At 52.0% G+C, this 26,124-nt stretch overlaps 2 protein-coding genes across 2 annotated transcripts in view; one reads left to right on the forward strand and one right to left on the reverse strand.

Moving 5' to 3' along the window:
• KXD1 (KxDL motif containing 1) overlaps positions 1-9 on the reverse strand; it is a 256,867-nt gene extending 256,858 nt beyond the window's left edge. The window contains exon 1 of the mRNA XM_033401403.2: positions 2-9. The gene's annotated coding sequence lies outside the window, so the exon portion shown is untranslated. The remainder of the gene's footprint in view (position 1) is intronic.
• On the forward strand, positions 6-25,586 carry IQCN (IQ motif containing N). Its single transcript, XM_049708726.1, is given in 5 exon segments — positions 6-3,890; positions 14,447-14,508; positions 16,056-18,736; positions 18,739-19,236; positions 24,606-25,586. Coding segments are annotated over 4 exon segments (4,122 nt in total). The 5' UTR covers positions 6-3,890; positions 14,447-14,465; the 3' UTR covers positions 25,506-25,586.
• Positions 25,587-26,124: the final 538 nt, after the last annotated feature.

Below are 26,124 nucleotides of genomic sequence, written 5' to 3' on the forward strand. Positions count from 1 at the left end.
CCTGCACATCTGGCGCTCAGAGAGCGCCATCTAGGAGCGCCTGGGCGCTGGGCCGACTCCTGTCCGGGTTGGGCGGGGGACATTGGGGTTTCCAACCTGAGTTTGGAACTAGCCAGCCCGAGGGTGTCCCCTTTGTCTCCCCTTTGCGGAGGGGGGACTGCGGGAGGGAAGGGGGACAACTTCAGCCCGAGGCAGGGAGGAAAAGGCAGAAACTAACTTTCTAACTTCTGTTTGCCTGTCTGTAAAATAGGCAGAGCAATGGTAAACTTGTTCCCTAAAGTTGTGAGGATTAAGACAGTTCGTTTACAGAGCAGTTCTTGGCTTACGGGTGGTGCTCAGTGTAAGCTTGTATTATCGTTTGTCGGATGGGGAGCGTGAGTTTCCGGAACAGAAGGAAGGTTGGCACAGGTAGGATCTGACCCAGGCAGTCTGCCTCCGGGACTGGAGGTGTGGTTAGGTTCTGTGGGACCACTGACTTGGAATCCAGGATTTTTCAAGTACTGTCTGAAACACTCCTCCCCCAACATCCTATTCTCCCATTTTGAAGAAACTAAGGTTCAGAGAGGTTGAGTGACAGGCTTCAGGTCACACAGCCTTTTTTAGGAGACCGTGCAGGGACATTTTGCACCTTGGGTTTCTCAATTCCAGCGCCTTGACTGCCAGGTTACCCTCGTCCCCTGCCTGCTTTGGCTTTTGCTACTGTGGGGGCAAAAGACCCTGGACCTTGGGCTTCTGCCTCACTTGGGGCCCGAGGGACATGAGCATCGGTGGCCAAGGACACAGGGCAAGAGGGCAAGTGAGCTTTGAACTCCAGTTGTGTACCCAACCCAGATAGGGAAGGTGGGCAAATCATGCCTGTTATACAGATGAGGAAACTGAGGTGCAGAGAGGTGCAGAGAAGAAACACCTTGTGCCCACAGTCCCTCAGCCATCGAAAGAGTGGGGCTTCACCACATACAAGTTCCCTCTTCCTCCGGATCACCTGGCTGCCCACCTTTCAAGGCTTTAAGAGCTGCTTTGGGGTTTGTTTTTTTAAACTATGTGACCTCTCTTTGGCACCACCTTCAGGCAGATGTTTCAGGAGAGGGGTTTGAAGTGAAAAGAGGACTGATGCTGAGGTTGGGGTGTCCACACAGAGGAGACCAAGAACCATGCTTGGGGGTCAGAGCTTCACTCTTCAGGAGGCTTGAGTCCCAACTTGGGTGCCAATTTGCCCAATTTGCCGCTGTAACCTCAGCCAAGTTCCCTCCCGGTTCTGGCCTTTACCTGCTGTGCTGTGAAAAGGATGTGTTTCCCGTGTCCAGGTAACGTCTCAGGTCAGAAGTTGGAAGTGCTTGGGAGATGAACAGCGGTGAGATAGTATTCAGGCGAGGCGAACACTGTGCAGCCCCCAACCTATAGAGAAGGGGAAGCCCAGGGAGGTTACAAGATCTATCGGATACCCCCTGAAAGGTTTTTACTCACAGCACTTCCGACACCAAATGAGTGGGTTTTTTTTTTCCCCCCACACTAACCAGTTTTCCAACTGCAGACACCAACTGGGTATCCTACAATTCAATTCTGACACTCTACCTGGAGTTAGCACGGACCACACAGGTGAAGAGTTCAAAACTGCCCCACTTCAGATGCCGATCACAGGTCCCAGGTTGCCACCTGTGCTGCTTTTTATTAAAAAAATTATTTAATTTATTTTTGGCCCTGGGCGGCATGGGCATGCAGGGATTAGTTCCCCCACCAGGGATCGAACCCGTGACCCCTGCAGTGAAAGCGCCGAGTCTTAACCACTCCGCGGGAATTCCGCCCCCCACCCCCACCCCGGTACTTCTTAAAGACTGGCTATAAACCTGAGGGTTCCCACCAACCCCTCCTTAGGTTCAATAATTTGCTATAACAGCTCACAGAGCCCAGGAAAGCACTTGACTCACTCTTTCCAGTTTATTTTAAAGAATACAACTTAGGGGCAACCAAATGGAAGAGATACATAGGGCAAGGTATGGGGGAAGGGCAAATGGGGGAAGGGCAAGGAACTTCCATGCCCTCTCTGGGCACCTCATCTTCCCAGCACCCCATGAGTTCACCAATGCTTGGGCAGGATTGATGAAATCCCTGGCGTTTGGTGATTAACTCAATATCCAGCCCGTCTCCCTTCCCAGGAGGTCTGGGAGGTGCGGCAGAAAGTTACAACCCTCTGATCATGCCTTGGTCTTTTTGGAGACCAGCCCCCATCCTGAAGCTATCTAAGGGCCCTGGCTGCACCACTCCGGAGTTTACAGACGTTTTAGGAGCTGTGTGCTAGGAACCAGGGACAAAGATCCTGCTAAATGATTGCAGCACGGGGGCTCAAACCCAAGCCTTTTACCTGCCTAAAAGGAGCCTTGGGGCTAGGTGGAGGCCCTGTCTTTTCACTAGCATGTGACCTGAAGGGCTTTTTGGAAACCATAGATCTGGCCCCTACTTGCCACTTTTCTGGAAAAAAGGCCGTGACTGCACCTGGCCCTGGGCAGGTCAGTGTCTCTTTCCAGGCAGCTCCCCACCGGAACTATTTCCTGTCCTTCTGGCCTCGGGACCTTGGCACAGCTGCAAGCCTGATACCCCTCTTCCCTCAGCCACCCAGCTGAGCTTCACCTCTCAAGCTCTGCTGCAGATGCCCTTATTGGGCTCCATCAGTGCTCTGTGCTTCCACTATTATTGCCCTGATCACCCTGGATTTGTGTTTGGCTCACTCAGGTCATGAATGGGAACTGTCCTGGTCACTGCTGAAACAAAGGACATAAGTCTTGTCCAACTCCCATATCCCTAGTTTTGCCCAAAGCCACACCCACAGGGTGGAGAAGACAGAGGATCTTTGCAGAGGGAGGCTGGGCGTCCCTGTTGGCCTCTTGCTCTGATGCCCCCCAGTGGCTTCCCAGGGAGGCCAGGCAGAGGCCTCTGGGCCAGGCTGTGTGGCTTTGGCAGGACACTGCTGAGCTGAGGCCAAAGAGTGTGTCAGCCGTGGCCCAGCCAGCAGTGATTCACACGAGGCCTTGGCCCAGCCCCGGGAGGTGACAGGGGATGGTGGCCTCACTTCCCCTTCCAGGACTGTGGCTCAGGGTCAGTGCCCATTTTTGCCAGGCAGTGGGAAGATCCCAAGGGGCCCTGGGCCTGGCACTACCCTAAGGAGCCCCCATCCTCAAAGCCAGACACTCTAAACCCTTTAGGATATAAGTCAGAGCACAAGAGCCATGGCTTACCCCTCACCTTCTCGACAAAACCCAAACTCCTATATAGTCCTCTCTGAAGCCTTACCTATACAGTCACCCTCCCTGCCCTCTTCTCCCTCTCTCCAATGACTTTAGCCTCCTCCATATTCCCTAAACATGCCCAGCTTGTTCCCACCACAGGGCCTTTGCACATGCTTTGCTGCCCACCTGGGATGCCCTTCCCACAGCACACCCACAGCGAACTCTTTTTCTCTCTCTGTGGGGCTCAGCCCATCCCACCCCCACTTTGGTTCCGTTGTAACAGTTTCACACCCCTAGATTATTTGAGTTGTTTGTGTCCCCAGGTCCAGATCAGGTCCCAGCACAAAGTAAGTGCTCAGCAAAGACCCAAGGGATGAGACTGAGGCCACCTCCAGACACATGGAGGGGGAGATTTTGGGGTCCCCTCTGTGCTCAGAGCCCTAACTTTCTACTCAGGATGGGCAGGCAAGATGTAGCAATCACCATGCCCTCAACCCTGACCCGGACCTGGGTCCTGCCCCCTCCCCCACCCTACTGAGTCAGCCTTCTAATACCCCCTCCCCCCAGGAGATGGGATTGGCCAGGAACCTGGCTGTGAGTCACAAAGCCACTGTGGCACCAGTGCCCCAAGGCCGGCCATCCGCCTGGTGGGTTCAGCTTCAAAGGCAGGTGAGTGAGGCTGGTGGCACGTTTGGTGGGGGGCAGTACATGGAGACCTGGTCATTCTCCCCTGGCCCCCAGTGCCTTCAGTCCTCCTGGGCCCTCCAGACTGCTTTGAGAGGTGGAACAGCTCCACAGCCTCTCACAGCAGGGGTGCTAGGGGCCCCCAGAGGCCTGATGGTGGGTTTGTCTGCCTTGGGGGCCCAGCCTGGAGAGCCTGTCCTGTCTTCTTGGGAAGCTGGGAAAGTGGTCTTAGCTCATGTGACACATGTGGAAGGCTCAGAGGGGTTTGCTCAAATTTGCCTAGCTGGCCACTGAGCTTATGTGTCCGCGGCTCCTATTCCTTCTTTGCATTTCCTGCCATCCTGTTTCTCTCACTCTGTCCTTCCTTTGTCTCCTTATTCTGATTGAGTTTATCGAAAGGGCTGAGCCGTGTGGTTGAGAAAACCTCAGAACCTGGGATGGACCAATTTGGATCCTGAAGCGGCCGTCACCAAGTTCTGAATCCTGGGCCACGTTCATCCATCCATCCATCGATCCATCCATTTATTTATCCTTCCTTTCATCCTTCCATTTATCCATAAATATCTCTTGAGCACATACTATGTGTACTGTTCTAGACACTGGGACAAGGGCAAACAAAGGGTCCTCCCTGGTGGGCAGCTCACAGCCTAACGGGGGAGGCAAATAGGAAATGATATAAAGAAGTAAGACACAGTACATTGGTACTTCCCTGGTGGTCCAGTGGTTAAGACTCCGCGCTCTCAATGCAGGGGGCCTGGGTTCGATCCCTGGTCAGGGAGCTAGATCCTGCATGCCGCAAGTTAAGAGCCCCGCATGCCACAACTAAGACCCGGCACAGCCAAATAACTAAATAGATTTTAAAAAAAAAGAAAAAAAGACGCACTGTGTTGCCTCCTCTGACATGGGGACAGTGACTGTGCCCGCCTCCAGGGAGCCAGCTTCAGGCCAGTTTGCTGTTACAATTTAGTTCACATTGATGCCCGTTGTGCCTGGGGCCTGGCTCATCTTGGGGCCAGATATTCTTGAAAACAAATCGACTGTGATCATCTCTGTTTTGAGATCTTTAGTCCATTATCATATCAATGATTAATATGATTGAATTTAAATCTACCATTTTACTACTTTTCTTTCTGTGGTCTCCGAATTTTATTCCTCTGTTCCCCCTCTTCTGCCTTCTTTTGGATTATTTGAATCTTTTTCAGAATTCTCTTTTAAATTAACTACTGCCTTTTTTTTTTCCTTTTTAGGGGCTGCTCAAGGAACTGCAATCCTTAACATATATCCTTAAGTCACAATTGACTTGGACTTACTATTGTTCTACTTCACCTAAAATGTAAAAATCTTCCAACTGTAGAGGTCTTTTTACCCTCACCATTGTCCTTTATTCTCTTTGTCATATGAATGACATCTACCTAGATTATAAATGCCACAAGACAATGTTTTAGTTTTTGCTAATACAGTTATATGTGTTCTTTAAAAGAGAAAAATAATAGTCTTTTTTATTTATGCAGGTATTTATCATCTCTTATGTGTTCTTCATTTCTCCCCAAAGATCTGTTTCCCTCAAGTGTAAATCTCCTTCAGCTTGAAGAACTTTCTTAGTAGCATTTATTGTAATGCAGGTGTGCAGGTGACAAACTCTTTTAGTTTTTTTTTTTACCTGAAAATGTCTTTATTTATTTATTTTTTTTCAAAAATAATTTTTTTTATTGAAGTATAGTTGATGTACAATATTAAATAAGTTATAGGTATACAGTATAGTGATTCACAATTTTTAAAAGTTATGCTGCATGTATCGTTATTATAAAATATTGGCTATGTTCCCTGTGCTATATAATACATCCTTGTAGATTATTTTATACATAATAATTTGTACCTCTTAATCCCCTACGCCTAGATTCTTAGAAAGCTAAAGGGACACACCTGAGAAGGTATGGTGGCATCAGACCCTCTAACTGATTAATAACAAGACACATCCACAAGCACTTACCCAACAAGCAATCTGTGTTGGTTGATTATGTGCCAGGCTGGCAATAGAGCTGGGGACACAGCAGTACAGCCCTTGCTCTCCAGTTAGCATGGTCATCTTGGAGGTAATCACCCATGACTGCCGTCCGGGCACAAAGCATCTCTCAGGGCATAGGAGCTACACAAGCCACATAAACCAGGTTCTTTGCACATTTTGGACCAAGCAGAGACGACCAGTCACGTGTCATCTTGCTTCTCTTTCTTTCTTTCTCTTTCTCTCTCTCTTTCTCTCTCCCTTTCTTTCTTTCTTATCAAAGTATAGTTGATTTACAATGTGTTAATTTCAGCAAAGTGATTCAGATATATATATATATATATATTCTTTTCCAGTTTCTTTCCCATTAGAGTTTATTACAAGATATTGATCATCTTGCTGCTTTTACTTCCTCTCTGAGGCAGAATTGATTCTCATTCTTTGCATACTGCTTAGAGAACCACTTTTGTTTCTGAGGAGTTTAAAACCTTTTTATGCAGCTTGAAATCTCTGAGTATCTCCGTTCGCAGCTGTTACTTCATAGAGTCTACAGAGAAAGGTGTGCGTGAGATTTCTTTGAGCGCCTAGCCCACCAACCCCACATTGAGCGGGGGAATTCCACAAAGCCTATCCATTTTGAAAAATTTCAGTGATGCTTTGTGTCATACAGTCATCTCTGTTCTGGCTTGCAGGACTTCCCCGGGGTAAATTGACCAAAACTAGGCGGCAATTCAAGATGCAACTCAAGGATTTCCCTGGTGGTGCAGTGGTTAAGAATCCGCCTGCCTATGCAGGGGACGTGGGTTCAAGCCCTGGTCCGGGAAGATCCCACATGCCACGGAGCAATTAAGCCCGTGTGCCACAACTACTGAGCCTGAGCTCTAGAGCCCACGAGCCATGACTGCTGAGCCCGCGTGCCACAGCTACTGAAGCCTGTGCGCCTAGAGCCTGTGCTCAGCAACAAGAGAAGCCACCCGCAATGAGAAGCCTGTGCACCGCAACGAAGAGTAGCCCCCGCTCGCCGCAACTAGGGAAAGCCCACACGCAGCAATGAAGACCCAACACAGCCAAAAATAAATTAAAAAAAAATAAAAGATGCAACTCAAGGAGGACCAGCTTCTGTTTTCTGTAAAATGTCTTTAACTACTCTCAAAGGACATTTTTGCTAGGTATAGAATTATCAGTTGGCAGGTTTTTTTGTTCTTTCATCACTTAGGGTGCATGTCAGTTCTCAATTTATTACATCTTGCCTCCAAATGTACCTTTCAATATGTCCATTACTCTGTAATATACCAAGGAGTTCCTTTCATTGTCTCCTTTCAAGTGAGTAGAGGGTACTGGTGAAACATTGCCGGGAAGTGTCAGTGGTAGAGGTGTGAAGATTCCTGGTGAACCTGCCCCACTCATGGGTCTAGAACGTCATCCCTTTGTGACTTTGCAGACATGACCTGGTGAAAATCTTTCTGTAGGCTTCTTGACCCAAAACCCAAAGCCCCCACGGTGGCCCACACACTCTGCAGGCCTTCTGCCCACACCAGCAACTGGACTCCTGACGTGTGCTCATATCACCAGTTACTGATCACCTGTTCCTCCACGTGCACTTCAGGGGGTGGCCTTTTGCTTGCCTGGCAACTCCAGCTCTGCTTCGGTCTGGCCAAACCAGCAAATATCTCTGCCATCTGGTGGGTCAAACCACATCTTCTCCAAGGGGGCTTAACCTCTTCCAAATTTGCCCTTCCTTGGGGATACTCCCTAGGAAACCACATTAGAGTTTCCTTTAGGCTGCGCTGGGTCTTCGTTGCTGCGCGCGGGCTTTCTCTAATTGCGGTGAGCAGGGGCTACTCTTTGTTGCGGTTCGCGGGCTTCTCATTGCGGTGGCCTCTCTTGCTGCGGATCATGGACTCTAGGTGTGCGGGCTTCAGTAGTTGTGGCACACTGGCTCAGTAGCTGTGGCTCACAGGCTCTAGAGCGCAGGCTCAGTAGTCGTGGCACACAGGCTTAGTTGCTCCGCTGCATGTGGGATCTTCCCGGACCAGGGCTCGAACCTGTGTCCCCTGCATTGGCAGGTGGATTCTTAACCACTGCACCACCAGGGAAGTCCATAGTTACTGTTTTATCATCATAAACAATTCTTTGTATTAAACTTCCCTCATTTAATCTGTGTTGTGGTTTCGATCTCCTGATTGAGCCCAGACTGCTGCAGTGTCTTCTGGATGAGAAGCTGGCTGAATCATGGCTCCACTGTATGTTATGTATTATTTTTCTCTGACTGGTTTCAAGATTTGATCTTGGCTTTTCAGGATGTTGACTGTGTTGAGCCAGGTGTGTGTTTCTTTGTGCTTATCTTGCGTAGGGTTTTCTGAGCTTTTTAAACCTATAAATTTTTTTCCAACAGACTTTTGGCTGTTATTTCTTTACATACTTTTTATACCCTCCTCTTTTTTCTGGGACCCCAATTACATCTATGTTAGACCTTTTGATCTTGTCCCACAGGTCCCTAACGCTTGCTCTATGGCCCATTCTTTATCCCCTCTGTGTTCTTCAGATTGGATAATTTCTATTTATATTCAAACTCACTGACTCTTCTGTCATCTACGCTCTGCTGTTTAGCCCATCCAGAGAATTTTTGAATTCCAGACATTGTATATTTTCAGTTTTAGAATTTCCACCTCGTTCTTTTCTAATATCTTTATTTTTCTATTTCTCTACTGAGATGTCCCACCTCTTCACTCAATACGAGTATATTTTTCTATTTAGCATAATTATAATAGCTGCTCTAAAATCCTTGACTGATAATTCCAACATTTGGGGCATCTTGGGGTCATACTCCATTGATAAATTTTTCTCAGGAGAATGAGTTACATTTTTTTGAGTTTATTCATATTTCTAGTCAATTTGGTTTATACCTAGACATTGTGAATGTTAAGAGGCAGAGACTGGATGCTGTCATAATCTTCCAAAAAGTATGGGTATTTTTATTTTAGCAGGCAATTAACTTGGACTCTTTATCACATTCACTGCAAACATTTCCCCCAGTCTTTTGTACTTTGGCCTTATTTATGGCATCACTGGCCATAATATTATTTTGGTCTTTATGATGTCAAACATGTTTACCTTTTTCAAAGCTTCTGGGTTTCCTGTTTAGTTTTACAACAGCTCAGTGATTTACAGGTTATACTCACATACTAATAAATGTTCTTATCATTTTTCAATCCATCTGGAATTTTTTAGAATATGGTATGAGATAGAGGTCCAAACTTACGTTCTTCCAAATAGATTGCCTTGTACCACTTGTTTAAACACAGAACTTTCCCCTCCTGAATTGAAATACAATGTATCCTTGGTACATTGGTGTTAATTCCTGGTTTCACTCTTCTGTCACACTGGTCTCTTTGTCTAGTCCTGGATGGGAACCATACTGTGATTATGATGGCTTTTTTTTTTTTTTTTTTTTGCGGTACGCGGGCCTCTCACTGTTGTGGCCTCTCCCGTTGCAGAGCACAGGCTCCGGACGCACAGGCTCAGCGGCCATGGCTCACGGGCCCAGCCGCTCTGCGGCATGTGGGATCTTCCCGGACCGGGGCACGAACCCGTGTCCCCTGCATCAGCAGGCGGACTCTCAACCACTGCGCCACCAGGGAAGCCCTATGATGGCTTTTGAGTATGTCTATAATCTGGCAAGTCAGAGTCCTCTTTACTACTCTTCTTTTTTTTAATATATAGATTTATTTATTTATTGTTGGCTGCGTTGGGTCTTCGTTGCTGCGCGCGGGCTTTCTCTAGTTGTGGCGAGCGGGGGCTACTCTGTTGTGGTGCACAGGCTTCTCATTGCGGTGGCTTCTCTTGTTGGAGAGCACGGCCTCTAGTGTGAGGGCTTCAGCAGTTGTGGCTCGCGGGCTCTAGAGCGCAGGCTCAGTAGTTGTAGTGCACGGGCTTAGTTGCTCCGCGGCATGTGGGATCTTCCCGGACCAGGGCTCGAACTCATGTCCCCTGCATTGGCAGGTGGATTCTTAACCACTGTGCCACCAGGGAAGTCCCAACTACTACTCTTCATGATCTTCTTGGCTACTCTCATTTACTCTTCCTTCTGAACATTGAAATCATTCCATGTTCAAAAAACTCCCCATTGGGATTCTAATTGGGCATGAATTACACTCTATGAATTGTGATACTGTGTAATAATTTATAGGAATTCTTTCTTCCTAAGCACATGGTACATCTTTCAGATGCTTTTTGTCTCTTTTCCTGGCCTTCACATAACCCCTTTGGCTTTTGTGTAATATTTGTTCCTATGAATTGTGTATATATATATATATATATATATTTTTTCTTTTTTCTTTTTTGGTCATACCACACAGCGTGTGGGATCTTAGTTCCCCGACCAGGGATTGAACCTGGGCCCTCAGCAGTGAGAGCATGGAGTCTGAACTACTGGACCGCCAGGGAATTCCCTGAATTGTATAGTTTTGGACATCACTATGAATGAATGGTATTTTTTTCTCATTTGCATTTCCAGCTGGTTTTACCTCAAATACAGAAGAGCTATGGGTTTCTGTGTGCAGCCATGTGCCTTAGGAAATTAGAAAATTAGAATCTCTTGGGTCTTCTAGGTTGACAATTCCTGCTGAGCTCTTCTTTTCAAACATTTACACTGATTATTCAAGTCCTTGTCATCTTGTTTTGCTGTAACCACCAAAAATAATGATACCCGCAGCAAGGGTGGGGCAACATCTTTCTCCTTCCTTTAACAAAAATGACTTCAGTATTTCACCATTTAAAATGACATTTGCTGTGGTTTTGTAGTTAGACTTACCAATTTTAGTTACTATCCTATCTATTTTTAAAAATGTTTATTAGAAATAGCTATTGGATTTGATAAAATGCTTTGGCCAAAATGCTTTGGCCCTTTTTGAAAAATCATATGGCTATCTTCTAGATTTCTAGGTGTAATGAATTACCTTGGGAATATTTAGAAATTGAACTATTTTTACATCTTTGGAATAAATAGCACTTGGGTATAGTATTATTCTTCTGATAAGTGGTCACGTTTTTAGTATGTTTGCATCTTATCTGTCGGTGAGAGCTAGATTGTGGTAACATTTTCCTTTTTTCCTTCCTTTTTTTTCTTTTTTAAAAAGGAAATTACAAGGGTTTTATTCTTTTTCTATGAGTTTGTTTTTGAAGTCTCATTCTTTTCTTTTTTCAAAAATGTTTTTCCCCAGTTGTATTGAGATATAATTGACATACAGCACTGTATAAGTTTAAGGTGTATGTACAGCATGACTTGACTTAGGTATATCATAAAATGATGACTGCGATAAGTTTAGTGAACATTCATCATGTCATATAGATCCAAAATTTAAGAAAAAGAAAAAAATTATTTCCTTGTGATGATAACTCAGAATTTACTCTCTTAAACATATGGCACATATGACATACAGCAGTTTGAATTATTATTATTTTATTTTATTTTATTTTATTTTTTTTTGTGGTATGCGGGCCTCTCACTGTTGTGGCCTCTCCCGTTGCGGAGCACAGGCTCCGGACGCACAGGCTCAGCAGCCATGGCTCACGGGCCCAGCCGCTCCATGGCATGTGGGATCTTCCCGGACCGGGGCGCGAACCCATGTCCCCTGCATCGGCAGGCGGACTCTCAACCACTGCGCCACCAGGGAAGCCCCAGTTTGAATTATTTAAATCATGTTGTACATTATATCCCTAGTACTTATTTATCTTATAACTGGAAGTGTGTACCTTTTGACTGCCTTCATGCAATTCCCCTGCCCCCATCCCTACCCCTTCTGGTGACCACAATCTGATCTCTTTTTCTATGGGTTTGTTTGTTTGTTTTTGCAGTATAATTGACCTACATTAGTTGCTGGCATACAATGTAGTGATCTGATATTTCTATACATTAAAAAAGGATCACCATGTGGAACATTGTTTTAAAATATTCTATCTGTTATTTCTGTGTTGGAGTGAAGGGGGTCAGGTTCCCACATCACATCATTCTGCCACCTTGACTAAAAGGCCAAACTCCCTCATTTTTTCTATATCCTTTTTTTGGGCTGCGTTGGGTCTTCGTTGCTGCATGCAGGCTTTCTCTAGTTGCTGTGAGCAGGGGCTACTCTTCTTTGCGGTGCCCAGGCTTCTCATTGAGGCGGCTTCTCTTGTTGCAGAGCATTGTCTCTAGGCACACGGGCTTCAGTAGTTGTGGCAAATGGGCTTAGTTGCTCCACGGCATGTGGGATCTTCCTGGACCAAGGATTGAACCCGTGTCCCCTGCATTAGCAGATGAATTCTTAACCACTGCGCCACCAGGGAAGTCCTGGGCTATTTTTTATTTTTTATGATTATTTTTTAAATTAATTAATTAATTTAGGCTGCACTGGGTCTTCGTTGCCGTGCGTGGGCTTTCTCTAGTTGTGGTGAGCGGGGGCTACTCTTTTTTTTTTTTTGCGGTACGCGGGCCTCTCACTGTTGTGGCCTCTCCCGTTGCGGAGCACAGGCTCCGGACGCGCAGGCTCAGCGGCCATGGCTCACGGGCCCAGCCGCTCCGCGGCATGCGGGATCTTCCCAGACCGGGGCACAAACCCGTGTCCCCTGCATCGGCAGGCGGACTCTCAACCACTGCGCCACCAGGGAAGCTCTGGCCAGACTTTTAATAGCAGACCTTAATTTCTTCTGTTCCCTTTTAAATGCCCTATAATTGGAATAACCCATCTGTCCTCTTTTATGTTCAGCTTCTTTCAGTCAAAACAATGTATGTGAGATTTCTCTCTAGTGCTGACCTCATTCTCATTGATGTGTTGAACGGGTATAAATAAGTCAGTATTTCTATTCCTATTCGTTCATATTAATATATGGATGAATATACACTTGATATTCATTATTCTGTTGATGGGCATTTGGGTGCTTTCTGGTTTGGGGTGAGTATAAACACTTGGACCTCTTGAGTATATTTGTCAGGGTGGAATTGTTGAGTTCCTGTCAAGATATGGATCGTTTCTGCAAGCGGTTGTGACATATTCACCTTTTAAATTTTAGCCATTCTTGTGGGTCTGGACACCATTTCTAATGGCTGGATAGTATACCACTGTATGAATATTCAATTGATTAATTTAAACCACCATTTGGCTTGTTTCCAGTTTTGACTCTTCTCAAAAGTATAGAGATGAACATCCTTGAGTACTTTTCTTTACGCACTTGTAACTGCCCCCTAGCAATCACCTTTTTGGTTATTTCCAGTTTTGTTTTTAGGTACAAAATAACACTGGATATATGTAAAATAGATAACCAACAAGGGCCTACAGTATAGCACAGGGAACTATACTGAATACCTTGTAATAACCTATAATGGAAGAGAATGTAAAAAAAGAACATATATGTATATATATTTAGGTATGTATAACTGAATCACTTCTCTATACACCTGAAACTAAGACAGCATTGTAAATCAACTATATTTCAATAAAATTTTTTTAAAAAACCCCACTGGAATAGACTTCCTTGCACATTCATCTTTTTTTTTTTTTAATCCAAAAACATGTGTGTGGAGGAGATTCACTGACAATTGTAGCAGAAGTGCCAATTCTTAAAAAAAATTAATTAAGTTATTTATTTTTGGCTGCATTGGGTCTTAGTTACTGCGCACGGGCTTTCTCTAGTTGTGGCAAGCGGGGTCTACTCTTTGTTGCGGTGTGCAGGCTTCTCACCGCGATGGCTTCTCTTGTTGTGGAGCATGGGTTCTAGGCACACGGGCTTCAGTAGCTGTGGCATGTGGGCTCAGTAGTTGTGGCGCACGGGCTTAGTTGCTCCGTGGCATGTGGGATCTTCCCAGACCAGGGCTCGAACCCATGTCTCCTGCATTGGCAGGCAGATTCTTAACACTGTGCCACCAGGGAAGCCCAGAAGTGCCTTTTTTTTTTTTTTTTTAAAGAAGATGTTGTGGGTAGGAGTTTATTAATTAATTTATTTTTGCTGTGTTGCGTCTTCGTTTCTGTGCGAGGACTCTCTCTAGTTGTGGCAAGCGGGGGCCACTCTTCATCGCGGTGCGCGGGCCTCTCACTATGACAGCCTCTCTTGTTGCGGAGCACAGGCTCCAGACGCGCAGGCTCAGTAGTTGTGACTTACGGGCCCAGTTGCTCCGCGCCATGTGGGATCCTCCCAGACCAGGGCTCGAACCCATGTTCCCTGCATCAGCAGGCAGATTCTCAACCACTGCGCCACCAGGGAAGCCCCAGAAGTGCCAATTTTTGATGGTGGCTTTATCCTACCCTTTGGCCTAACTGGTATTTCTCTAGTTTTACCTCTGAATGAGCGAGATTTGCAAAGAGAAAAAAAAAAAAAAGTTGTGTTTTTTTTTTTTTAAAGAGAATTTAGTTTTTTTGCTTTTAACATCTCTTTTCGTTTTGGTCTTGGGGACAGAGCCAACCCAGGGCAGTGTAGCTGCACAGTGCATGGGCTGAAGGGATGAAGGCTGCTTCCTCTTGCAAGCTGGCTTCTGAGATTGCACCTTCTCTTCCTGCTTTTCCTCCAGGTCTGTGACCCTCCAAGGTATGAAGTCTGACTGGTCCAGCCAGAAGAGGGTACTTCTGCAAAGTAAGTGTCTTATGCTCCAGGTTATACATCAGGGCTGCTTGACAGTGTCTGAACTCTCTCTGCATCAAAGTACGTCTTTTTTTTTTTTTTAACAGCAGATGGACTAAGATTTATTTATTTACTTAACATTAACATTTAAAAAGATTTCATTTATCTCAGCAACTTGAAAGACAATTGAGTGTACTATTAAAACACTTGAAATCCAGAGACAAGAAAGATCCCAGCGCCATTCTGGAGGTGGCGTGAAGATCTGTGCCAGGCCTCCAACCTAGACTAGGCTCTGCCATAAAACTGAGACACCCTAAAGATAAGACAGCCTTGGCCTCGTTCCCACTGGGAGACAGCCCTAACTGCTCATGAGTAAGAGAGAGCTAGATTGTACTGAGGACTGGTTCCTCATGAGTCATCAGGAAGGTCAGTTGGTTCTGTCTTCAGCAGGTAGTCAAAGTACTTCTGAAAGCCAGTCATGCCCTCATTCTTCCCTCTACCACCCTTCCATCTGTCATTGATCTACCCATCATCTACGTTATCCCCCATTCATTCACTGATCCATCCAGCCATTCATCAGTCCACCTCCTATTCACTGATCTCTTTACCAATTCTTTCAGCTTTCTTCATTCACACACATTTATCTACTCAGGTTTCATCCATCCATCTGCCCAGTCATCTCTCCTCCCTCCCTCCATCTATCCATATATCCCGCTACCCACCCACCCATCCACGCATCTATCCATCCACCCACCTACCCATCTATCCATCCATCCATTCCTCCAGCCATCCATTCCTCCATCCACCCACACATCCATCCATTTATCTGTTTACTCACTCATCCATCCGTTCATCCATCCATCCATGTGTCCATTTCCTTATTTACTTATCTGTTCAATTCATTCGTCAACTTCATTTACTCATCCATTTGCAGCCCTACCCTTCATCCATTCCTCCAACCCATCCAGCATTCATGCGTCCACTGATTTATCCATTCAGTATCTAGCCATGAGACCATCTATCCATCCACCTTTCAGTCCACTCATCCACTCATTTATTGGTCAAGCTAGCCACCCAGCCAATACCTGTTCAAAGCTTGGAGCCCAGCCCTGTGACTGAGATAGGGCCACAGAAGTGACTCAGACTTGGTTCCCGCCCTCTAGGAATTCACAGTCGATGGAGAAAAGCAAATAATAACACCAGGCGCATGCACACACAAACAGGATATTTCCAAAATACTGTGATCAGTGCTGTACTCACAGTATGTTCCAGATACAGAAGAAGGTCGAAAAGCAGATAGGTGGTCAGACATTCAGGTGAGAACGTGCCCTGCGTGCTGGTGTTGGAGTAGCCTCAGGATGATGAGGGAGACATGGGTACCAAAGGCCACCTGGGCATGTGGCTGGGAGAGAGAGGGCCTGCCAAGGAGAGGAGGAAGGTGGCAAGGTGCCAGGAGCAAGAAGATGTAGGTTCTGGGGTGAGTGCCCGCCCCAGCCAGGAGGCCTCGTGTGTACATTACACTGCTCCCTGACCACTTACTTCCCTATAACCCCCCACAGGCAGAGCTGAGCCGCCTAGGAACCAAAGCAAGGCAGCAAGCGACACAGCTACAGGTGTCACCCAGTGGGCAGAGCTCCTATCAGCCGTCCCCAACCTTCAAGACAAAGTGGGGACACTGCGTCTGCAGCTACAGGTGTCACCCAGTGGGAAGAGCTCCTATCAGCCCGTCCCCAATCTCCAAGGCAAAGCAGGGACACTGCATCCACGGCCCCGGCATGAGCCGCCTGCATCCAAGGAGACCCTTGTGCAACAGCCAGACAAGGACGAGACGGTGGCTCATCATGTCCCATGCCTCCGGGCTGCGGTGGAGAGCCAGACCTTCAAGAATATCCTGGTGGACGAAATGGACATGATGCTGTCCCACGCAGCCACCCTCATCCAAGCCAACTGGAGGGGCTACCGGCTCCGGCAGAAGGTAATCTCTCAGGTGATGGTGACCAAGGCCATCCAGGAGGCCTGGCGACGCTTCAGCACCAGGTGCCTCCTCCAGCCTGGCAAGACGGTGGAGAAAAAAGCGAAGGTGGAGGAGAGGGACATCCCTTACCACTCGCCCCGGCAGGTGCGGTTCCAGCATCTGGAAGAGGGCAAGTCCCTTCTGGCCCAGCCCACCATGGTGAGCAAGGAGACCCAGTTTCCTTCCTCCAACGGCCTGTCCGCTTGTACCCACCAGCTGGCCTTGCTGCAGTCCCAGGGCATGTCACAGCCAGGTACGTGCTCTGTCGGAGGCCCCAGCGTCGCCTTCCTTCCACACCAGACCGCTGCCATCAGACTTCCGTGTCCTGTGAGTCCAGAGGCGAAGTGCCTCCCATGCCTGCTGACAAGAACCATCAGAAATGCCTGCCTTGTCCACGGAGAGGGGGACATGATGAAGACCAAGCAAGTTACTGCCAGAGCTAACAAGGCAGGAGGCCCGGGGCCACCACCATCCGGAAGATGTGCCCAGGCAGTTCAAGGACAACTCAAGAGCCAGACCCAGGCCCACATGGAAGCAGAGGTCCTCGAAGGGCCACCACAGACAGGCCCAGCACCCGTGATAACCAAGACCCCAGCCCAGACGTGCCCACAAGCCACAGTGACCAAGACCCTACTCCAGTCATGCCTAGCGGCCACGATGAACAAAATCCAATCCCAGCCGTGCCCAGTGCCCGTGATAACAATAACCAAAACCCCACCCCAGCCCTGCCCAGCGACCCCGGTGACCAAGACCTCAGTTCAAATGAGACCATCAGCCTCGATGACCAACACTTCACCCCGGACACGACCAGCAGCCATGATGGCCAAGACTCCACCCCAGTTATGCCTGTTGCCCTCAACGTTCAAGTCTCCAACGCAGACACGCCCTGCAGCCACGATGACCAAGGCCCCACCCCAGACGTGTGCAGCGCTCGTGACGGCCAAGACCCCACCCCAGGTGCGCCTGGCAGCCACGATGACCAAGACCCCATCTCATCAGACACTCCAAGGCGTCTCGGTGACCAAAGGTCCTCCTGCCCAGACACGCCTGGCGGCCATGGTAACCAAGACCCCAGCTCAGTTACGCTCAGTAGCCGCCATCCTCAGGACCCTGTGCCTGCCCCCTCCAGCAGCTGAAAATCTCAAACCTCCGCCTTCAGCACTGGCGGCAGCTGGAATTCCCGACACCTCATCCCACACATGTCTAAGTGGACTGAAGGCCAAGGCTGTGGTGAACGCGAGGCAGGCAGCAGGGGTGACCGAGGTCTCACCCCACCCGTACTTGACTAAGGGAAAAATGAAACGCTTCCCCCCATCACATCTGGGGGCTGGGGATCCCAAGCCTACAGCCAGGCCTCCTTCGGAAGGTGAGAAAATCAGGGACTTCTCCCAGAAACGGGTGAAAACAGAAACAGCGTCTAACATCAGTGAGGCCGTGGAAGCGCCCGTGGTGTCGTCCTGGTCAAAAGTGGCTGAGGATGGGAGCAAGCAGGCACACCTGAGGACGGATGTCGTGAAGGCCCTATCCCAGGTATGTGAGCCTATAGAAACAGCTGTGGCACATCTGGGTACCTGTCTGCCTCAGGCACAACCGGCCCCGTGTTCGACCACAGGCTCGCCTCAGGCACGTCTGCCGGCCGAGCTGACCAAGCCCCCGTCCCAGGCACATGTTTCTACCAAGCTGACCAAGGGCCCGTCCCAAGGACATCCACCCCCTGAGCTGACCACAGCCCTAGCCCAATCACATCTGTCCAAGGTGCAGTCCCAGGCACATCTGCCCACCACGCTGACCCAGGCACCGTCCCAGGCACATCTGGCCACAGAAACGGCCAAGAGCTTCCATGCAGCCCGCCAGGCCGCTGAGCTCAGCAGCAAGACCCAGTCCCAACCACTCCTAGTCGAGTTCAAGGCCTCCACCCAGCCCTGCCAGCACGTTGGCGCCCTGCCCCGAGCCAAGCCAGAGGACAGATTGACCCAGCTCCTGTCCCACATCTACGTGCAGGGCAAGGCCACCCAGGGCCCACGCCAGGGGGCCTCTGAGAGCCAGAACACGCTGGTGCCTCTGCTGGCCTCTGCTGGGCACACCACGTGCAATGTCGAATCCTGGGGGGACAGGGCCCAGCTGTCAACAAGCAGCCCAGCCCCACCCTGCCAGGAGGAGCTGGCAGCCTCCCAGCTCGCTTCCCTATGTGCTGAGCTGGCTGCCCTGCTGGGCTCCCAGGAGAACCTCTCCGCGCCCTGCTGGCAAAAGCCCTCTCCCAGGGGAAAGTGAGGGCGGCCCTGGACCAGGCCCTATCCAAAGAGGTCTCGGGAGCCACGATGGCCAAGGCCCTGCCCCAGGGCATCCTGGGCACGGCGCTGGTGAAGGTGCTGTCCTGGGGCAAGCTGGCCACCAGCCTGTCCTGCGCCCTGGCCCGGGGCGAGCTGCGGGCAGAGCTCCCTAAGGCCATTCAGGGCAGACTGGCGGACGTGCTCAGCAAGGCCCTGATGGAGGGGGAGCGGGCCACCTTGAACCAGGCCCTGTGTCAGGGTGAGCTGGGCGCAGTCCTCAGCCAGTCTTTTTCTCAGGTGGCCCTGAGGTCTGGAGTTGTCCTCCCCAAGGCTGCCGCGAAAACGGCGGGAAGCGGGGTGACTGTGATGCCGACCCTGGTGGAGGTGGACTGCAGGAGGAGCCCGTCGGCTGCATGGGGTCCCACCCTGGGCCCCATGAGACTACAGCCCAGCAAGGTCAGGGTTCACTGGGGTGGGGCCTCGGAGGGTTTCATCACAGGCTGGCCCTCCAGGCTCTTGGAAGAGGTGGGGGATGGAGCCATGCTCGGGGGGTCACCCTGCTCCTCGGTGGTCTCTGTGGGCGCCTCCTTGACTGCTGGACCCCTTGACCATTCATCAGTATCCCCTGATTGCTGCCCTGGACCCCACTCTGTCACAGGAGATGGGACCCAGCAGAGACACCCTAAATCTGTACCTGACCCCCAAGGTCCATGAGGCAAATGTGTGCCTGCACCCAAGGGCTAGTGAACTGGCCTCAGATCTCAGTCCCATGGTGAGTGATGTGGACCCCAATTTGCCCAACTCGCCCCACCAGCAGCCGCCCCCCAGTCTGTGGCAGCCACTCATTGCCAATGGCGTGGGCCCAAGCATGAGCCGGCCGTCATTGGCCAGTGGCAGCATGACCCCAAGCGCCCACAATCCACACGAGGTCAGCAGGGCGGCCCCACGTCCATGGGCGTCGTCGGGGGAGGGCAGGGTAGTGGCACCGGGCAAGCTTCCCGTCACTGCAGGTCGTGGGAGGGGCACCCACTCCCACCAGTGTGCCGCTGCCTATGTGGGGTCGGCTTGCGGGTGTCAACCCTCCGGGGTCAGCAGGGTACCTCCCGGTGTGTGTCGACCCTCAGTGGCCAGAGGTCCGCAACAGTCATCTATGGTCCCTGAGGAGACCATGCAGAGAACTCGGTCCCCAGATCCTAAACGAACCTCCATGGGCACTAGGGAGATGACCAACAAGGTGACCCCAAGTCCACCACATGCCTCCACGGTGAGCAAAGCACAACCACAGGCCCCCAAGGCCTGTGTCATAACCCCAGATCTCCGGCCCGGCTCCGTAGCTCCTGGTCATCGCTGGGCACTCAAGACTCAGGTTGATCCCAGTCTGTTCCAAGCCTCCCCAGGCAATAGGCTGGCGCCCACCCTTCCCCGTACAGCCATCCCTGGGCAGGAGAAAAGTCAAGCACGGGGTACCATTTCCAGTGTTCACTGCCCACAGGAGCTGGTGACTAGCCATATACTTAATGAACTGGTGTCCACTTTGCCACAGGGTCCAGACAGTGACCTGGCCAGAAGCTTCTCCCAGGGCTCCACAGACTATGGCTCCAATGTGAGCAATTCCCAGAGCTCACCGCGCAACTGCAGTTCACTCAACCTTTCCTCCAAGTCTGTGGCCAGCATGACCTGGTGGAGGAGTAGTCCTGGGAAGCCAGCTTGGACAGGGAGCTTCATCTAGATCCTCTCCTCTCTGGGGCGCCTGTGGAGAGGTCCCAGGGACCTGGGAGCATGGAAGAGTCTGAGAGAGCAGGCCATGGGCACACGACCCCAAACCTCCACGACCAGTCTTCTGCAGCTTCAGAACTGATCCCCCTTCTGCGTCACAGTTCAGTGGCCAGTCGCATGACCTAGAGTGTCCACTGGGGCTCAGATGATGAGGGAGATATGTCCTCAGGCCAAAGCTCCATGAATCTGAAGGAGAGCTTGTCCCAGAAACCCTATAGGACTGGGTTGACCCTCAGTCTGTCTTTGAGTAATGTGGTCCCTATGGTCTATTGGCGGCCATCTGTGGCCGGTAGGTTGACCCCATGCCTATCCCAGCCTACAGTAGCCAGTAAGGTCTCCCCAGACCCAGACCAGCTCTCTGTGGCCAGTAGAGTGATCGCCAGCCTATCTGGGCCATCTGTGGCCAGTAAGATGACTCCCACCCTAAGCCAGACATCCAGGACCAATAGGGTGGCCCCTAGCCTAGCTCAGCCATTGGTGACTGATGGGTCCCCAGCTTTGCACAGCCATTGATGGCCTGTAGGGTGGCTCTCAGTCTAGCCCAGCCATCCATGGCCGGTGTGGTGGCCCCCAGCTTAGCCCAACCACCTGTGACTGGTGGGGTGGCCCTGGGCCTAGCCCAGCCATCTATGACCACTGGGGTGGCCCCCAGCCTTGCCCAGCCACCTGTGAACAGTGGGGTGGCCCCTAGCTTAGCCCAGCTGCCTGTGACTTGTGGGGGGACCCCCAGCCTAGCCCAGCCACGTGTGACCAGTGGGGTGGCCCCCAGCCTTGCCCAGACACCTGTGACCAGTGGGGTGGCCCTGAGCCTAGCCCAGCCATCTATGACCACCAGGGTGGCCCCCAGCCTTGCGCAGCCACCTGTGACCAGTGGGGTGGCCCCCAGCTTAGCCCAGCTGCCTGTGACTCATGGCAGGGCCCCTAGCCCAAGCCAGCCACCTATGACTGATGGGATGACCCCCAGCCTAGGCCAGACATGTAGGGTTGGTGGGGTGGCCCCCAGTCTAGCCCAGTCACCTATGACCATTGGGGTGGCCCCTAGCCTAGGCCAACCATCTATGACCATTGGAGTAAACCCCTGCCTAGCCCAGCCATCCTTCGCCAGTGGGATGGCTCCTAGCTTAGGCCAACCTCCTATGGCTTATGTGGTGGCCCCCAGCCTAGGCCAGCCATCTGTGGCTGGGAGGGGGATGCCCAGCCTGGCCCAGCCGTCTGTGATTAGTGTATCGGTTGTGCACTCTGTCAGCCAAGTTGGGCCCGTAGCATGGGTTCAAATCTACTGTCCTCAAGGGTGAGTGCAGTGGCTCCCCGTCAGCGTCATTCCTCTTTTGCCATTGAAGTCACCTCGTGTGCACCATGTCCATCAGTGGCTAACAGCGTGGGCCGGGGTCTGAGCCAGCCAGCTGTGTCTACTAGGGTGGACCCGTGTCAAGATCCTCTGATGGTTAGTGGGGTGACCCCACATCCCCAGGCCCCTGAGTTCAGCAAGGTGGCCCTTGGGTTCCATCAGCCATCCAGTATTAGTGGGAGACACCCAAGCATAACTGAACAGTCTGCTGTCACTGTTTCAGCTCCAAGTCTCTACCAGGCATCTGTGGCCCGTGGAGAGGACTCTCGTCTGGGCCAGGGAACTAGTATATCTCAGGGGATTCTGTTCAGGGGCAGGGCTACAAGCATGTCCCAGGGCACCGTGGCTGCTGGCATGCTTCCAAATGTGCCTCTGGGGACCTTGGCTGCTGGTATCTTCCTAAGTATGTCTCGGGTACCTGTATCCCCTGGCATGTCAGGGAGTATGGGGTGGAGAAGCGTGGTGACTGGTATGGGCCCAAGCCAATCTCAAGTGACCGGGGGCATGGCCCCCATTACATCCTGGGCCTCTGTGGCTGGTGCCCCCTTGATCCATGAACCAGCCTCAGAGGCGGGACCTGGCTTCTCTCCAGCTTCAGTGCCCGGTGGATTGGATGTGAGTTCATCCAAGTTTTCCCTCACCCATGTGGGCCCCGGCATATCTCAGGTCAATGTCGATCTCCCAATATCTTTGGACCAACAGTGTCTTTCTGTGCTTCCAATCTCCAAATCCAGTTACCAACAAGCAGATGCTGTCAGCCAGGAGCCTGGGATGGGCATGGCCAGTGGTGTGCTGCCAGGTTCTGTAGCCAGTAGGATGACCACAGCTGTGGCCTCAGGTACTAGGGCCGGTGGTATGACCCCTAGTCTTTCCCCAGGGTCCGTGATCAGGGGTGTGGGCCAGAGCCTTCCTCAAGGGTCCGTGATGAGTTGTGTGGCCCCAGCCTTCTGCCAGGTTATATGGTCAGTGGTGTGGTTCAGACCCTTCCCCCAGGGTCCATGATCAGTGGCATGGGTCAGGGCCTTCCTCCAGGTTCTGGGGCCAATGGCATGGCCAGAACCCTGCCTCTGAGTTCTGTCACAACTGCAGTGTCCCCCAGCCTGAATGCAGCATCCGGTGCTGGTGGGAAGAGGCAAGGTCTCTCTGTAAGACCGTCAGCTAGTCTAACTGCTCCAAGCCTGCTCCTAGGTTCAGCGGCAAGTGGGGTGGGCTCAAGTACCCCTCCTCGTCCTGTGGCCTCTAGTGTGGACCCAGCAGCTATGCCTGGGGGACTGGATCAGAACCTAGTTCTGGAGTCCATGGCTAGGACAGCTGGTCCACCCTCCACAGTTGGAGGCGTGGCCCAGAGCCTGCCCCAAGGGTCCATGCTGATTGGGCTCTCTCCCCATCAATATCATGGAGCCCTGGCAGGAGAAGCGTCCACAGCCTCCTTCCAGGCATCCCGTGCCCCTGGCCTGGCCCAAGCTTACCTCCAGGAAGCTAATGGCACAGCCGAGGGAGTGTACCAAGTGCCTACGGTTCTGCAAAGAGCCTCACAGTTGAGCCAAGCTCTTGGGATGATGCTGTTTGAGACCACAGGCCACCAGACTGTGATAAAGCCAGAGGACCTGGACGAGGCTTTGCCCCAGGGGTCCATATCCAACCGGGAGTCCGAGGTCCTTGAGGCAACCCCGTGGATGTCCCATAGTCCCCTGGCAACTGACATCGACCACAGTCAAGAATTCCCTGCAGACTCTTCCCAAAGACCAAATGCCGCTCTTGGAGGAGGCGGCTCCCAGCTAAGCTATGTCTATGACCAGCGGCATGGCCTCTGTCCCTCCACAGTCCCCGAGGTTTGCCAAGCACTCCGTGGCCAGTGGTGGCACCCCAACTCTGCATCAGAGGTCAGCCAGCAATTGGGGGGCCCCCAGTTCCCACCTTGTGGCTGCTAGTGGGGTCCCTGGTGCGCAGACAGGGTCTGTCAAGGGCACTTTGGCTCATCAGCAGACATCAGTGTCTCACGCTGTACCCCGGAGCCCCTCCATGGTTTATGTTGTGCCCCAGAGCCCCTCGGCGGCTCACATGTCCCGGAGCCATTCCCGTGGGATGATGGCTTCTACTGTCATCTCAGGGTCACCCAAGCTGGCCCATGGCAGTACTATTGGCAACCGGTTTACACCCAGGATCTGTGGCTGGGATGGGGACCCCAAGCACTTCCCGGAAGTCAGGGGCCACCAGCGTGGCCTCACACGTGCCACTTCATCCACCCCTGGTGAGAGGGGTGGCATCCAGCGCGCTCCAGAAGCCAGTGTCTGGGGGTCTGATTCAGGATGGCCGTGAGTCCCTCGGCCCTAGAAAATCCTTCAGGGCCACGCATGATGTCCCTTTCCCACAAATGCCGGACAGTTCTGTGGCTGGGACGGGCCCCGCCCATCAGGAGCAGAAGGACGCCCCCAGGTCCTCACAGGAAGTTCCTAAACCTTCCACAGGCGCACCGCTGGCCCTAGCGCCAACAGTCTACACTGGTGAGGCGGCACCACGGATGGTCTTCCCTAGGCTGAATCCGGGGATTCGGAGTGTGTCCCTGGGCTCTGAGCCTTCACCGAGTGGTTCCCGGAGGCCCCTCTTTAACCAGGAGTCGCCGCCGGTGTCTCGGAATTCCCTTAGCTCCGTGGCTCCTGCAGACAGTCACGGGGCATCCCTGACTCCCGCTGTACCCCAGGGTCCTGAGGACAATGGCGTGTCTGGCAGCCGAGCGTGGAACTCTGCTGTCCCCAGTGGAGCGGTCGGGCCCAGAGACGGCACTGCGGCCCCTGGGGGCGCGTGGGATGTCATGGCGGCGGTGGATCCCAGACAGCCGGGGGAGCTGGTGACGTCGTCGGCGCAGGCTGTGGAGGAGATAATCGTGCATGCGGTGGTCATCCTCCAGGCGTGTACACGTGGCTTCCTGGTGCGCCGTACCATCAAGGTGTGGCATCAGTGGGCCATCCCCATCCAGGCTGCCTGGCGTGGCTACCGTCTACGGCGGGACCTGGCCCGGCTCTGCAGAGCCGCCACAGTCATCCAGGCTGTGTGGCGAGGCTTCTGCATCCGCCGGAGCTGCACCCAGCAGATGCTGCTCCCAGGCATGTGGGCTGAGACGGGCAGCAGGGCCAGGACCACGTCTGATCACCGCTGCTTCCAGTCCTGCCACCCACGTGTCTGTAGTCTCTGCCAGTCACTGAGCTCTGGACTGGGGAGCCCACCCATCGTGGTGATGCTTGTGGGTTCCAGCTCCCGCACATGCCACATATGCGGCCATACCCTGCCCACCCGGGTGCTGCATGGCACGGGCCAGGGTGCTGCGGGCCAGGCCGGCATGCCACGGGGCTGCCTCACCTGGTCAAACCCCCAGAGCCCCTGGCAACCCCATCACCAGAGCCAGAGCAAGGCAGCCACGGCCATTCAGTCAGCCTGGAGGGGCTTCGCTGTACGCTGCCAGCTGAAGCAGCGGCGGTTAGCAGCCAAGATGCTTCAAGCCACCTGGCGCGGCCATTGCACCCGGGCCTCTCTCACCACGGATGCGCTCTTGGGACCAGCGGCGTGGGACAACTCACAGCACATGCCGTGGCTAGGTGTCTAGGACCTTGGCTTACCAGTGGGGGAACACCAGGGGAGGAGCCATGTGGCTCTCTGGGTCTAATGAATAAAGCCCTCCACAGTCTGGGTCTTGGTCTACCTGTGCTTACGGGGGTGTCTCGGGCATGGTGCGAGGGAAAATGAGAGGGATCTGGAACATCCTGGACAGGAGGGGCCCCAAACTTCCAACCATGCAGTTGGCACCTAGGGTCTGTGGCTGGGATGGGGACCCCAAGCCTTTCCCAGAGGTCAGGGCTGCCAGCGTGGCCTCATACGTACCATCATATTCATCCACGGCTAGCAGGGCAGCGTCGTCGGTTCCAGATGGAGGTACTCCAGAAGCCAGTGTCTGGGGACCTGGCCTAGAATGGCCACCATGGGTCCCTTGGCCCTGGAAAATCCTACAGGTGCATGCATGGGTGCCTCATTCAGGAATTACTAGAGGGTTCCAGCCACATCCAGATTTGGGGGGATGCCGGGCCCAGCCCCAAGGGGCCCCAATCTGGGTGAGAGAGAGCTGTACATAGACATCCCCAGCTGGTGGGATCAGGGACAGGGCAGAGAGGGAGAGAGGGGGCAGCCTGGCCAAGAGGAGGGGTAGAGGGGGGTGACAGCGTGGGTGT

Source organism: Orcinus orca, chromosome 3 (assembly GCF_937001465.1).
Source record: "Orcinus orca chromosome 3, mOrcOrc1.1, whole genome shotgun sequence".
Taxonomy (NCBI): domain Eukaryota; kingdom Metazoa; phylum Chordata; class Mammalia; order Artiodactyla; family Delphinidae; genus Orcinus; species Orcinus orca.